This window comes from Bos mutus, chromosome 19, assembly GCF_027580195.1.
Source record: "Bos mutus isolate GX-2022 chromosome 19, NWIPB_WYAK_1.1, whole genome shotgun sequence".
NCBI classification, from domain to species: Eukaryota; Metazoa; Chordata; class Mammalia; order Artiodactyla; family Bovidae; genus Bos; species Bos mutus.
This window is the reverse complement of record NC_091635.1, coordinates 19,986,649-20,001,544: the sequence shown is the minus strand read 5'-3', so window position 1 is coordinate 20,001,544 and position 14,896 is coordinate 19,986,649. Positions and strand designations below refer to the sequence as shown.

Below are 14,896 nucleotides of genomic sequence, written 5' to 3'. Positions count from 1 at the left end.
GAAGGCTTGCGAGGCTCCGGGCGCCCTCGGGGTCCCTAGCCGGCATCCCCAAGCATTTCCGGACGCCTCCTGGTCTCCTTGGCATTTACACTAAATCCTTCGCGCGTGACGGTGGACCTCGTGGGTGTCTGACCCCTAGGCCTGGGCCCCTCTAGAAGCCCCCTCCCTACATTAAAACCCCACGCCTATTTCTAAGACCCGTTCAGTAACCGATGGGTCACCACCGCGTTTCCGGCATTTTCCCTTGGGGTCCTGTGTGTTTGTTCACAGGACGTGCGTGGTCGGGCTGAATGTTTTTTAAGTGGCCAGACCCGAGCCTGTTCCCACGCTGTGGGAGGGAGGAAGGCTTCACCGCTGGTGAAACGCGGGCGCGGCTGGAGGAGTCCCGAAGGAGCGGGGGTTGGGAGTGAGCGAGGGCGGGGGCGGAGCGGGGGCGGAGGAAGGGGAGTGAGGGGGGCGGTCGGGGCGCAGCGGCTGGAAGGGCTGGTGCAGGGAGGGCAGACGGCCCCGGTCCCCAGGACGAGGAGCGGTCACAGTGTGTGCACGCCTGCCGCGCACCAGCCTCTGTAGGGTTTCGAGGGCGTGATCGCATGTAACGCGCAGAACCACGGTCTGTAGCCTCCGCCGTTCCACCTTCCAGAGAAGCAACCGGAAGCTCGCGATGGCCGAATCTCTACTCCCGACCACCCAGGGGCGGTGCGGCGGGACAGTCTTTACCCCATCTGCGAGCTCTGGCTCTGCGCAAGCGCTCTGGGGCTAGCCGCGTGCCTGTGACCCAGAATTCTTGGGCCTCGGAAGAGACCATGAGCTCCGGAGGAGGGGGGAGTCCAGCCGGCGCGGCGGCGTCTGTGCCGTTAAAAGGACCGGAAGTTCCCGTGAGTCTTTGCCAGGACTCCCCTCCCATCGCTGAGGAGTGGAATGTTCCGACTCCTTAAGGGGCTGGGACGCAGACTCTCCGGCCTTTCCACTGCTGGTGTTGCGAGCTGGTTTGGGTACTCAGTTAGGGCGTGTCCGCGGCCGCGAGGGCGCCAGAGCTTGTTAGTTTCTCGACCGATGTTCCCGGGAAGCGTAACTGGAGTGCGGCAGGCGGCTGCGGCCAGGCGGGCCTGGGGGCGGGCGCCTTGGCCCTGTGTTCATATCTAGGGACCGAAATGGAGGAGCGCGTGCATCTTTGTCCGGCAGGGTTCCGCGGTCTGGGAACCCCTCCCCCCGGGCTCGCAGCCGGGAGTGAGTGACCCCAAGGAGGACTGGGTAAAGTGGAGCTGCCTGCACCCGAGGGCGCGGGGCGAGGCTCGTAGGGGGGTCGCGAGGGAGGCTTGCTCGGCTGTCCTGATGATCCCGTAGGAAGTGCCGTCAGAAGCGATAACTGACGACTTTTACGCTAATCTGATGCGGTCGCTGACACCTGACGCTTTAGGTGCCCGTAGCTGCCAGAGTCTGCCCTAAATGCACGTCCTGATCCTTGTTTCAGATGGCGGCCCACTCAGTTTTGCAGACGGGAGCAGCAGCCCTCCTCGAGGTAAGAACCAGTCTCTGTGGACTTAATAACGTTAACTTAGCTGTGTCTAAGGTTCTTCCACCCTTAAACGCACGGATATTGCTTGATGACTTGTCGTTGTCACTTTCATGCATTTGATATAATTATGCACGGCCCCTTGGCCTGTTCGGGACGATTAGGTTGCGGCCCCTAACCTGAAACGAGTTTTGTCTAAACCGCGTCTGTGTTCAGGAACAGATGCCTTCAGGCAGGTTTAGCCAAAGCCCAGGTCCCTGGGCCGGTAATAGGAGTGGTGAGGTGCTTGGCTGCTCTGATGAGATCACTAATAGGAAGTGCCGTCAGAAGCGATAACTGACGATAGTTTCCCGACTGACTGCAGTCAAGGCATCCTCACCAGTTGCCGGTGCCCAGGAGTTGGGTGGTCTGGACTGTGACCCGTAATTTCTATATTCACCCAGGTTGCCAGCTAGTGAGGCATTGCCAGCGCGTGCTCACCAGCCACCGAGTATGGGCGCCTGGACCGAGGTGAGTAAACTTTGGACTGTAGTTGAGGAGGCCGAGGTGTTGAATCATTAAGTTGCTATTGGACCATATGTTGGCAGTTTGACGTGGCTGACCTAGTACCTTGACCTTTATCGACCGAGTATCTGAAAATGATTTTGGTTTGTGTGTGGACTAGATTGCAGAGTGAGCCCAGGAGTTCCTTTTTATGTCGTGGCTGTAGAGCCCTGAGCAAACTTTCTGCTTTGAGATGCTCTGGAAATCGAAAGCGTTAGGTGTGTAATGTTTAAAATAATGTGACTGAATGGAATTTGAAACATCTAAAGATGGCAGTTATGACTCAGTCCCTAAGGACTGTTGAGGGGATGGATGTGCATTTGTATAGTCGTGGCTGTCAGCACAGTGGGAACTGCTTCCAGTTGCCCTCGGCTGTCTGTCCACAGGTGCCTTATTCATCCCTCCAGGGTCTGAGCTCTGAAGAGTGGTGACCAGCAGAGTTTTAGAGCCGGCAGCAATGGCAGGAGCACCCCAGCCCAAGACAAGGTAAGACTGATCTGGACCATGACCATTCTGCATGGTAGAATGGATGAGCAGCTAGTTTTGTTAAAATGGTTTTGCAGAAAAGGATATCAATGATGAAATCACCCAAAAGAAGCTGGAATTACCGGCAGATTGTGTAGTGGTGAACCTACGGTTTTCTGAGGATATCTTTATGCTGTGAATGACTATTCTGGGGAGTATAAAGTAAGATTCACTGATACTTAGTTTCCTTGCAGGCTAAGCTGCAGCAGGGGCAGAATTTGGAAGTTGCAAGGACCAGTGGCAGCCATCAACTTGGACGTGGAAAATACAGGCTTCAATGTTTTGTTTTGTGCCGAGTATCAAAGAGGACATTCTTAATGTTAAAGAGCCAAGAAACGGATTTGGCACCTTTTTTCTAGGACAGCGGAGTCATTAAATTCATAGTTTCCTAGTATTGTTCCTTAAGCAAAAGTAGCTTTTTTGTACTTGTAAGTATTGTATGCATTTGTTATACTGGGAGAGAGAAAATTCCTGAAATTTGTATCTCCATGCAGTTACCATAGATGTAATAAAAGGATGCTCTTTTGTATTAAGTTCTTAGAAATGTATATTTTTGAAGAAAAAGTCAAGTCTGATCACTGCTGACAAATATTGTTCGGTCTCAATATTAGTGGTCCAGTTAACTCCTTGTAACCTTCCCTTATGGTCAGTTTAAGGTGTTCTCCCCTCTTGAGACTTAGGGCAAAAATCCCAAAGCATTTAAGGCATCTATACACAGTCCTGTTCCTCTGGGCTCTGTCCACTGGCATGAGCTTCCTCTCTCCTGAAGCCCCACCCCCATTCCCACCCAGACTGCAGCATTTGAAGCCCCAGTCTGTAAAGGTCTTGGCTCCCTGGCATCAGATTAGAAGCTTCCCTAACCCTGTTTACCTGAGGGGCCCTGGTTCACCAACATCATGGGTACATGGATAATTTTCTCCAATTCAGCAATCAGCTGGGCTTTTTGATTGGGCCTTAATGGGGAGGCTTTGGGTGTAGGGAAGGTGGGGTGGAGATTTTCTTCTCCTCCCAGCTGTGGTTGCTTGGAGGCACCTCATCTTTGTGGTCCTGGGGTTTGGGGAATGTGCTCAAATTTGGGGGACCACATGGGAAGGAATTTTATGAGAAATGGTCCTTTTAAAAAGAAGCAAGGCTCACTGTGGCCTGTACCCTAGCAACAATCACCCATGGGAAGGTCTGGCAATCTGCATAGAGAATGGGGTTTGTTTTCTGAGTGGGTCATATTTTGTGCATGCGCTAGTCTGCCCCAGGCTTGCTAGGCAGGCTGCCATAAATACTGGCGGGTTTAGGGAATAGCTGGTCCCCTGGGTAGGCCCTGGGGTCACATCACAGGCTGAAAGACTTTGTAGATGATGGGAAGTTTGTTTCAAGGAGCCCAGGGCTCCACAAGGAGATACCCTTTAGTCCAGATGGGGAGGGGACTCCTGGGGGTCTCTAGGAGCCAGTCCCCTATCCCAGCCCTTGACCTGGGGTACAGTCAGCATCTGGCTGGGGTTTGCTGGCCTGAATATCTAATTCAGGATTGGAAAGTCCTGGGTTAGATGGAGGGCCCCTGCTACACTCCTTTCCTGGAGGAGAGCTCTCCAGATTCACAGTAGCTCAGGCTTCCAGCATCCTCAACCTGCTGCAACCACAGGTCTAGGGAGGCTAAGGGTGGATTCCTTTCAAGCCAGGGATGACTTCTCAGGAGCCAGAGGCAGACGTGGGTGGACAGGGGAGAAGGAAAGGACCGAAGAGGAGTTATAGTGCTCCTTTCCCAGATGGCACCATCCGGCTTCCCATGGGGGTGGGGGGAGGCCCTGCCCGGGCCCACTGTGGAGCTCCCCCTCAGGAGCCCCAGCCATCCTATCCCAGGAGGAGTGACTTTGGCCTGTATTCCCCTGTCACGTCTGGGTTGCACCTACAGTTTCCCTGCCCTCCTGGTCTCTGGCCGGGGTTTCGGGGCCCCCTCCGGGATCCTCTGGGCCCAGGGTCTCATCCTGGGTCTCGTGCCCACTGCCCGGGCCCTCGCCCAGCTCCAGGATGGTGGGCAGGTGGCCCTGCTTGGGGGATCGCTTGCGTAGGCTGAGCAGGAAGGGCTGGGGCAGCGAGAAGATGTCCACATTGTTGCCCAGGTCGATCCACGTGACGCTGGGGAACTTCCGGGGGTCTCTGAGGGCGTCGGTGAGGTCACGCAGCAGGGCCCGCGTCAGCCGGTTGCCGTTGAGGGCCAGCGTGGTCATCCGGGGCAGTGTGCTGAGCGCCGGCAGCAGCTGCAGAACCATGTCATCCGTGAGGCCCGTGAAGCCCAGCTCCACACTGTCCACCTGCTCCCCGCAGCGCTGCAGGTAGCTGGTCACCCGCTCCAGGTCACGGGAGGTCAGCGGGATGCCTGACAGGTCCACTGTGTTGTCCGGAGGGCTCCCGGCCAGGACCGCCTTGAGGCTGAAGGGGAAATGGGACAGCAGGGCTTGAGCGAGAGCAGGAGGCTTTTCTCAGGAGGCCGAAGTGGGTCACCTCCAGGAGCCAGCCTCCACTCATCCTTGTGACTTCAAGAGGCCGGGGACCCCAGGCCCCTTGCACTGCCCCACCTCTCAACCTGGCTGCCCAGCGGGCAGAGGCTGGGAGACCCCAGGGTAGGCCTCAGTGACTAAGGGTACATTCAACAGCCAAACGTCTGGGTCTGCCCTGGATTCCTTTCTTCCTACTCGTGACCTTTAGATCCTTAACCTCTGTGCCTCAGTTATTTAGCTGAAAAATGGAGCCAACTGGGTACCACAGGTTGTCATGTGAAATAGGAATGCATTCAGGACAGTACCCTTTAGAGGAGGTGGCGAATGGGTGAGTTCCCTACTCCACCCAAGAGCAAAGTAAGATCTCGGATGCCCCTTCTTCGGGACCACCTTTAGGCCAGAAGGAGGATCCTTAGCGAGAGCCCTCAGGACAGCAGGCAGGGGTTGGGGGTGGGTGCAGGGGCCCGGAGCCTGGTGGGGGTGGCTCTCTACCCACTTCCACTCCCCACCTCCGCCACCCCTTGCTCTTCTGCCCTGCCTCTTGCTCTTCTTGCTCCGGACCCAGATCTCCTGGTCTCCAGGTACCCAGGTAAACCCAAGGCTCCAACCCCTGGCAGGACAGGGAGGTGGAGGGGCCCCAGATTGCAGCTTGGATTTCCTGTTGGCCTCATAGGAGAAAGAACCAGGCCGAGGTAAGAACTCACTAGGAGTTCCAGCAGAGGGACCACAAGGGCAAAGGCCCCGAGGCTGTTGGAATTCAGCCTGTCTGTGAGTCAGGAGGAAGGCCACCCTGGGGGAAACAGACCTACACTCGGGGCTGAGCAGGTGTGAGTCAGGGGGACGCGGAGCCCCCGGCAGGAGTGAGGCTTCTGAATGGAGAGTGGACTGAGCATGCCCGTGCCCTGGGGAGACAGAAGGCCCTGGGTCCCAGCAGAGCTCACAGCCCAGCTTTTCCCTCTGCAGCCAGCTCAAATCTCCTGGCCTTCTGGGTTCCACGGGTCCTGTCTTGCACTCTCCCCACACTTGGCCTCACCTTGGCCCAGCTGGAGCCCCCTGTGCCTACTTTCTCCCTCTGGGAGGGGCCCTGAGGAGTCTTCCCCTGGCTGGAAAGTGGGGGCGGTGTCCGGAAGGGAAGGGGGACCAAAGCTCTTCTCTGTGCTTCCTCTCGCATCCCGTCTGCAGGAGCTGGAGAGGAGCCTGCGCACCAGGACCCCAGCCATTCTGCCCTGTGATTCATCCACAGTATGTTCCCCTCCGCTTCCTCTTATGATGCTGTCCTGGCCCTGGTTCTTTGTCCCAGTGTCCCCTCTGCCCCCAGGGTGCAGGCGGCCACACAACCTCTGAGGGTCCTCAGAGCTGCATGAGCCAGGGACGTGGCTGGGGTCTGGGACCCTGGGAGACATCAGGAGGGCTGGTGATGGGTGGGAGGAGTGCCCACATTCAGCCCCCACTGCATAGATCAGGGCCTGGATGCCAGTGCCTCTCAGGGCTCATGCCCACCTGGAATGCCCTCCCCACCCCCATCAATCCTTCTTCTGCAAGCAGGTCGTGTCCTCTCCCCACTGCCCTGGGAGGGGGTGCTGCACCCCGCAGGCCCAGCCCGGCACAGCTGACTGGGAGCTGCCCTTGGAGGAGGAGGCTGGGCGGGGGCGGGACTCACCAGGCCTGGGGCTTCCTCTTCACCAGCCCACGGTGGCGCCTCCACTGGGAGTGGGGGCTGAGGTGGTACGTCAGCTGCCGGCACAGCTTTTCCATGGCGCCCAGCGCATCGCCCTCCTGCAGACCAACCACAGGTCCCTGAGTCGCTGGAGCAGGTGGGGAGCCAGGCCCCTCTCCCTGCCTCCTTCCTCTACGGGACTAGCAGAGCCACCCGACCCGGGCTGAGCTCGGTGTGGAGACCTGCTGCGCTGGCCCCCCGTGGCTGCCCGAAGCAGGGGGCACGGGTTGCAGACTCATCTGCACACTGGTTTCTGTGAATTAGTTGCTGTCGTGAATAAACCTGCTGCTGCTGCTGCTAAGTCACTTCAGTCATGTCCGACTCTGTGCGACCCACAGACAGCAGCCCGCCAGGCTCCCATGTCCCTGGGATTCTCCAGGCAAGAACACTGGAGTGGGTTGCTATTTCCTTCTCCAATACATGAAAGTGAAAAAGTGAAGTCGCTCAGTCATTTCTGACTTGTAGCGACCCCATGGACTGCAGCCTATCAGGCTCCTCCGTCCATGGGACTTTCCAGGCAAGAGTACTGGAGTGGGTTGCCACTGCCTTCTCCGGAATAAACCTGAGATTTCTATAAGAGCCTGATTTCAGGTGATGTGACAGGTGACCCCTTAGCCAGGGTCACCACGGTCCCTGCCGCTTCCTGATGCCCAGGGCTGTCCTGCTCACTGGCTTTCCTCACAAATGCCCACTGGGCCCCTCCTAGGTGCTGGACATTTGCTCTGGACGCTGGGAGCAAATGTCCTTGCCCTCGTATTTCACAAGACAAAGAGGACAGTGACATCCTTTACCACGTCTCTTCTGCCCGCATCGGCAGTGGGAAAATAAAGGAATGCAGGGCCAAGTCTTCCCCCACCCAGTTCATCCCCCTTCATTTCCTGTCTGGTCCTCTAGCATTTGAGCTCGAGACCCTGGGTGTTATGGCCTGAACTGTGTCCCCCCAAATTCTTAAACTGAAATCCTAATCCCCAGCACCTCAGAATGTGGCTGTATTCAGAGACAGGGCTTTGAAAGAGTAATTAAGATAAAATGAGTTCATCGAGATGGGCCCTAATCCTATATGACCAGTGTCCTCATGAGAAGAGACCAGAACACAGCTGTGTACAGAGGAGAGACCATGTGAGCACACAGGGAGAAGACGGCCATCCGCATGCCAAGGAGGGCAGCTTCAGAAGAGACCGACTCTGTTAATGTCTTGATCTTGGACTTCCAGCCTCCAGGTCTGTGAGGAAACACATTTGGGCTGTTTAAGTGGTATTTTTGTCGCGGTAGCCCCAGCAAACAAACACGCTAGGTTAGAGGATGCAGAGGGCAGATTTTAGAGACTCCTGCTCTGTCCAAGGGAAGTCAGTTCAACAGAGAGTCTCCGGCCTGAGAGACTGAGTGGCCCAAAGCCTGTGCGCTCACCAGACGGTCCAGGGCCCAGGACCAAGGCCACGAAGTGCCAGGTGTGGATGCAAACCCACTTGCAGATGGCAACGCGATGTGGTAGGTCAAACCTTACAGTGGCCAGTGCCCAGTGGGGCACCTGACACAGTGGGTGCTCGGTGAAGACCAGCTTGATTATTACCATTGTCATCGTTACTCTGCCAGCAAGAGGCAGCACACAGCTCTCCCCCTTCATCTGACGTTTGGCTTTCCGAGGTTTTCGTTACTCGTGGTCAACCTTGGTCTGAAAATATTAAGTGGAAAATTCCCGAAATAACTCATAAGTCTAAAACTGCACTGTCCTGAGAAGCGTGATGAACTCTCATGTTGCCCCGTTCTGTCCTGTTGGGGACATAAATCATTCCTTTGTGTGGTGTAACCCACACTGTATATATTACCTATACCGTTAGTATAGAAAACACAGTTTTATGCAGTTCGGTACCATCTGTTTCAGGCATCCCCTGGAGGTCTTGGAGTGCCTCCAGGTGGCACTAGTGGAAAAGAATCTGCCTGCAATGCAAGAGACTGTAAGAGACTCAGGTTGGAGCCGTGGGTTGGGAAGATCCCCTTGAGAGGGCATGGTAACCCTCTCCAACATTCTTGCCTAGAGAATCCCAGGACAGAGGAGCCTGGCAGGCTACAGTCCATAGGGTTGCAGAGTTGGACACAACTGAAGCGACTTAGCAGGCACACACAAAGGTCTTGGAACATATTCCCCGAGGATAATGTGGGATCTACCGTACTGAGTAGTTAAGAGTATAGACTTGATCCAAACTGTGTGGATTCAAATCCTTGCATTGTCACCTCCTATGTGACCTTGGGCACATCACTTGACCTCTCTGTGCTGCTGATCCTTGTCTGTAAAGGGTTAAGTAGGATGGGGGAGAAACCAGCTCACATGGGGCCATATGGAGTTAAAGCGTCTGCCTCTAATGCAGGAGACCTGGGTTCGATCCCTGGGTTGGGAAGATCCCCTGGAGAAGGAAGCTGCAACCCACTCCAGTATTCTTGCCTGGAGAATCCCATGGATGGAGAAGCCTGGTGAGCTACAGTCCATGGGGTCGCAAAGAGTGGACACGACTGAGCAACTTATCTCACTTATGGGGCCTCTAGCTGGGGGATGTGATTGGATTTATGGGCTGGGGGTGAGGACAGGTCTGGCCTGGACACAATCACCAGCATCTGATTAAACCCCTGGCCAAGGAATGAGCAGAGCAGGCAGACAGGGGGATCAGTCAAATATCAAAGAGGCAGAGGGCAGGCCCAGGGGACATGAAATAACGGAGAAGGCTCGGCCAGAGAAGCAGGAGTAAGCAGAGCCCTGGGCACCAAGAAGAAGGGGCTGGTGGGCTCAGACACCCCACTGGAGACTCCAGTGAAGAGGTGCTGGCCAGCACAGGCTCAGGGATGGTGGTCATAGTGCTGGCCGGGGTGAAGGCCAACTTCTAGGCCAAAGGGAGAAGGGAGGGTGGCGCATCTCAGCCAAGGGTCTGCATGTGGGATCCTTTCACAATTCTTTATTTATTTATTTGGCTGCTCTGGGTTTTAGTTACAGCATATGGGATTTTCGACTTTTGATGTAGCATGTGGGATCTTTAGTTGTGGCATGCAGAATCTAGTTTGATTAGGATCAAACCCAGGCCCCCTGCATTGGGAGCAAGGAGTCTGTGCCACTGGATCACCAGGGAAGTTCCCTGTCCCTAGGACCCTTGTACATCAGGATCACCCAGAGCTTTAGAGAACACAGCTGCCTGGGCCATCCCCAGTGATGGGTGGGCACTGGGACTTTTAACGCCTCCCCTCCCGACCTCAGCCGAGATTCCCCTGTGCTGCCAGGTGGACCAGTGGGGTGGGATGTGGTAGTCTGCCCAGGATCACCCCCGGGACCAGCCGGGCTATTCCAAAACTGAGAAACGAGCTCCTAGCCCTAACCTTAACCTCTGACCACTTCTCAGGGGTTCCAAAATTGGGAGCCACAGACTGTCCCTCAAACTTCTTGGCCAGAAGGAAGAAACAGAAAGTTCAGTTCTGTCGCTCAGTCTTGTCTGACTCTTTGCAACATCATGGACTGCAGCACGCCAGGCTGCCCTGACCATCACCAACTCCCGGAGCTTGCTCAAATTCATGTCCATTGCATCAGTGATGCCATCCAACCATCTCATCCTCTGCTGTCCCCTTCTCCTCCTGCCTTCAATCTTTCCTAACATCAGGGTCTTTTCCAATGAATCAGTTCTTCACATCAGGTGGCCAAAGTATTGGAGTTTCAGCTTCAGCATCAGTCCTTCCAATGAATATTCAGGACTGATTTCCTTTAGGATTGACTGGTTTGATCTCCTTCCAGTCGAAGGGACTCTCAAGAGTGTTCTCCAACACCACAGTTCAAAAGCATCAATTCTTCGGCGCTCAGCTTTCTTTATAGCCCAACTCTCACATCCATCTATGACTACTGGAAAAACCATAGCTTTAACTAGACGGACCTTTGTCGGCAAAGAAACAGAAAAAGAGGCGGCAAAGCAGCCGCCGCACTGCGCCGGCATCGCCACCAGGGGGCAGCCGCGCACAGGGCGAGGCCTCCAAGCTGGGCCTGGGCTCTTGTTTACTAAGCAGGGACTGGAGAGGTGGTCAATTTGCACGGGGCCTGAGGCCAAACGTGAGCCCGAGTCGTCAGGGGTGAGAGCGCCTCCGCTTGTCTGAACTAAGATTCAGTGACTTATATTATCTACTAGACACTGGGCACTGCCTCTGGCTTCTCCTTCATCCCAATCCTGTAATCACAGCCATCGCATGAGATGGGTGCCCCTGTAATCCGGCTTGACAAATGCGGAAACAAGAAGTCGAGAGGATGGCCGGCCAGGCGAGGTGAAGGCTGGCATCAGGACACAAACCCTGCAGTCACTCTGAGGCTGGGTTCTGCTCTGCCCTCAGGTAATGAATCTTTCTCCAAAGTGAGTCCAGGGTGCTTCTATCCTTTGCAACTAGGAAAGCCTCAAGCAAGCTCACTTGTTTTCCCACTCCAGGCCTCTGCCTGCAGGAACAGCTAAGCAGGACTGGCCTGGCGGAGGAGGGAAGCGGGGAGGCAAGGAAGAAGGCCTCTTTGAAAGCCGTGAGGCCCAGCAGCCCCTCTGTGGGACCAGACCCCACTCCCAAGCCACCGCTGACGGTCCAGAAGGGGGCGCTGGAATCCTGACTTCAGACAAGACTCCTCAGGGGCTCAACCCTGACAAGTCAACTCGGGAGCCCCGGGCAACCCTGAGACATGGGGAGAGGGGGTGAGGAGGCGGGCAGGAGCAGAGGTGGGGGGTAGGTGTCTGTGCTGGTTGGGGTCCCAGGGCCTCTTCCCAGCTTGTGCTGCCGCTGGGCCCCACGAGCCCCCTCAGTATAGGAAGGATAAGCCCTCTTCGTGGCTTGAGGCAGCCTGCATGGGCTTCTGTTACTTGCAAAGAGTCTTAACCCACAGCAGAGGGTTGTGGCAGGCAGGTTGCGGAATCTGCTTTCTAGGCTTTCCTCCCACCTGTGGAAAAGGAAGGAGGGGGAGGGGTGTGGCACAAGTTGGGGTGACCGGGCACCTGCCCAGTGCTGCTGACCGGAGGCCCCAGAAAAGACCCTGCTTGAGGGGTTCACTGACCTGTCAGGGGAGAGGCCCATGGCAGACCTGCAGGCCCCTCCAGACGGGGTCAGGCCCCTTCCGATGCCATCTGCTGTCTTCACCCCCGACCCCAGGGCATAACAAGCAGAGCCTTCCACCACTCTGCACCCAAGGCTTCCTCATTCATTCATCAAACACGGCTGCCCTGCCTACTGTGTGCTGGACGCTGCTCCAGACACTGAGACTGTGCTGGGCTTTCTGTCTACTCCTCCCCCTATCCACTCTCTGTTCTCTGTGCTGGACAGGCTGAGCTCTTACGGACAGACCGCATCACTGGCCCTCTTGCTCCTGACTGCCAGTGTGATCAGCTAATGGGAGGGAGGTCTGAGGGCAGGAGAGAAAGGCCTGGGATTAACTCTTCTTGTTCCTGCCCTGCTTCAGTCAGCCTCCAAGACGGCCCCACAGATGCCGGACTCCTGGGCGTGTATAACCTCCTTCCACCCGCGTCAGGGCTGATGGGACGATCCACTACGGCAGTGACAGCATGTGACATCTGAGGCTGGCTCAGAAGACACTGTGCTTCTCCCTTGCTCTCGGGCATCACCCGCTCTGGGATAAGCCAGCTGCCCTGACATGAGGGAGCTCAAGCAGTGGACGGGCCGCGGGCAGAAAGCTGAGGCCTCCCGCCATTAGCCATGGGGGGCGCGCCATCCTGTCAGTCCCCTTCCAGCCTCCAGACACTTGCAGCCTCGGCCAGTGTCCCGAGCCCCCAGCTAGACCCCGAGCTGCTGCTGTTCCTGAATCCCCCGCCTATAGAGATGGTAAAACGATATAAGTCCGTTGCTTTAAGCCACCACATTTTAGGGTGATTTGTTATGCAGCAACAGAAAACACAATAAAGTATAAAAAAAGAAACAAAGAAAGAAAAAAAGGAAGATACAGGGCGATTTTGGGAGAGGCGTTCTCCTCCCGGCTCCGGCAAACAGCTCTGCCCACAGCCCTTCCTCAGTAACAACTTCCTGCTGCTGGTCTCAGGTGTCTCAGTGGCCGCGGTCCATGGTCCATTCCCTTCTTCCTGCCCACAACCCTGGAAATAATCTCTTATTGTTGCTATTCAGTCGCTAAGTCAAATCTCTCTTTGAGACTCCATGGACTGCAGCATGCCAGGCTTCCCAGTCCTTCACCATCTCCCGGAGCTTGCTCAAACTCGTGTCCATCGAGTCAATGATGCCATCCAACCATCTCATCCTCTAATGCACAGTGGAATGTGTCACCTGCTTGTGCCAGGAGCAGGATGACTGTGAACAGGCGGACGTCCTCTCTTGCCCCTCCGGAGTTTATATTCTAGTGGGCAGAGCAGCCACTAAGCCAACAAACATGTAAGCAGGATAATTTCAGAGGCCAGTGAGCGGAATGAGAAAATAAACGGGGCGTGAGGTAGATGCTGATCAGAGACCTACTGAAGGGAGGCTGGGCTAAGAAGGCCTCTGAGAGGCAATGCTTAGGCTGAGTCTGAAAGGAGGAGAGGAGAGCTGGGGCAGGAGGCAGCAGAGTCCTGAAGGTTGGAGAGAATCTGGATGCCGAGGAAGAGAGGAGCGTGGGGGCTGGAGCAGAGTGGGGAGTGATGGGAGGGGAGATTCAGGTGGGTCTAGAGGAGGGATCCGCGAGTTCCTTAAATCACAGCACCGTACAGAAGGCTTTTCAGGAGGTTCCTGGTGATGCAGTTTACCTCTGCACAGAAGGGCAGAGAGGGCATGGAGCCAGGAGCAGAGCCTAGAGTCAGTAGCGGAGCCCAGAGTCCAGCTGGAGGCTCTTCCAGCAGCCTGAGGAGGAGGGCCTTGGACACGGCCCCGACACATTAGAGAACTAGGACTGCCGGGACGTGCTGACAGGTGGACAACACAGGTGCCCCGTGCAGATCGCCCAGGGTCCATTGTTCCCAACTTTGTGCCCGACCCTTCTCTGCTGTGCCCCTGCCTGGACAACCAGAACCTGCCGGCTTTGCGGCGGCCGCCCCCACACCTGCCCCAACTGACCCCCAGCCCTCCTCGTCTAGCCCTCCACCTAGGAGTCTTGGCACCAGACACTCTGGAAGCCAGAGAAAAGGCCCTAGACAGAGCTCCAGATGGGGGTGCCGCCCTCGAGCAAGGTTCAGCCCCTGGGCACCCAGGCCAGGTGCAGGGTGGACCTGGGAACCACCTCTTGCTCTGATCTTGGTTCTACCCTAAAGTGGGGCCCATCCCAGGACTCCTCCACCCTGCCCTGGCTTCCTGCTTCTTCCTCCTGCTACAAGGAAGCATGTTTTTTAGAAACTGCTGGAAATTGAGGGATGGGAGAGAAGACACCAAAACAGAGAGGAAAGCCTAAGTGGGCAGCTTTCCTGCTGTGGCTGTCCCCTCCCTGCCCGGGTCCCGGCCTGGACTGTGGAGCCAGCGGGAAGGGGAACGGATCTCTCACCCCGAGGGGCTGGGCCGCGCCCACAGAGCCTGGAGAGCCGCGGAGTCAGGCAGGAAGTGGACCTGAGTGAAGCGGGTGCGTGTAAAATGACACTCGGTCCAGAAAGGAAGACCAGTGGATGTGGTGGGGAGTGTGGTGAACTGAACGGCGGGCAGGGCCACGGCTACCCTCACACAGCACCTTTGTGCAAACTAGACAGAGCTCACCTCTTGGTGGATGTGGTCCTGCCCCTGTGCCCATGGCTGGTGGGCAGAGAGAGGGCTTGGACTGAGCTGTCTCCTCCTGCCCCACCCACTCTGTGCACGTGTCTCTGTGCAGGATGCAAACTATACAATTGTACATGGCAGCCCTGGCCCCAGACAACAGGGGCAGCTACTCAGCTCCAGGCTTTAGACCCCATTTTCCAAGGGCAGCCAATATGGGGATTGTGTGAAATACTTTGAAATGTTGGCAATGAATCCAGATTTGATGCACCTGGTGGGCCGAACAAAGCCAGTACTGAGGGTGCAGGCGTGTAGCCTTTACTATGGACGCTGGGCCTCAGGTGCCTGCATGAGGGGCCTGGGCAGCATTGACCAGCCCCCCACCCCAGGCACCGGGCTGTTCTGCCCAGGAAGGTGCTCGCCTCACACCCC

The 14,896-nt window shown here is 56.3% G+C and overlaps 1 protein-coding gene, 1 long non-coding RNA gene and 3 other non-coding genes across 5 annotated transcripts in view; 4 read left to right on the top strand and 1 right to left on the bottom strand.

The window, feature by feature from the left end:
* Nucleotides 1–949: 949 nt before the first annotated feature.
* LOC106700745 (uncharacterized) lies at nucleotides 950–3,110 on the top strand. Its single transcript, XR_001351387.2, has 5 exons — nucleotides 950–1,251; nucleotides 1,472–1,519; nucleotides 1,957–2,023; nucleotides 2,464–2,542; nucleotides 2,776–3,110. It is a non-coding gene; the product is annotated as an uncharacterized lncRNA (long non-coding RNA).
* LOC138984000 (small nucleolar RNA SNORD49) lies at nucleotides 1,326–1,392 on the top strand. The gene has a single exon (XR_011461361.1). It is a non-coding gene; the product is annotated as a small nucleolar RNA SNORD49 (small nucleolar RNA).
* On the top strand, nucleotides 1,805–1,873 carry LOC138983999 (small nucleolar RNA SNORD49). The gene has a single exon (XR_011461360.1). It is a non-coding gene; the product is annotated as a small nucleolar RNA SNORD49 (small nucleolar RNA).
* On the top strand, nucleotides 2,630–2,703 carry LOC138984021 (small nucleolar RNA SNORD65). The gene has a single exon (XR_011461381.1). It is a non-coding gene; the product is annotated as a small nucleolar RNA SNORD65 (small nucleolar RNA).
* Nucleotides 3,111–3,154: 44 nt separating the features above from the next.
* Nucleotides 3,155–14,896, bottom strand: part of LRRC75A (leucine rich repeat containing 75A) — a 34,460-nt gene continuing 22,718 nt past the window's right edge. The window contains exons 3-4 of the mRNA XM_070389547.1: nucleotides 6,734–6,849; nucleotides 3,155–5,005 (exon numbers count right to left, since the gene is read on the bottom strand). Of these exons, the coding sequence (XP_070245648.1) occupies nucleotides 4,465–5,005; nucleotides 6,734–6,849 (657 nt within the window). The 3' untranslated portion in view covers nucleotides 3,155–4,464. The remainder of the gene's footprint in view (nucleotides 5,006–6,733; nucleotides 6,850–14,896) is intronic.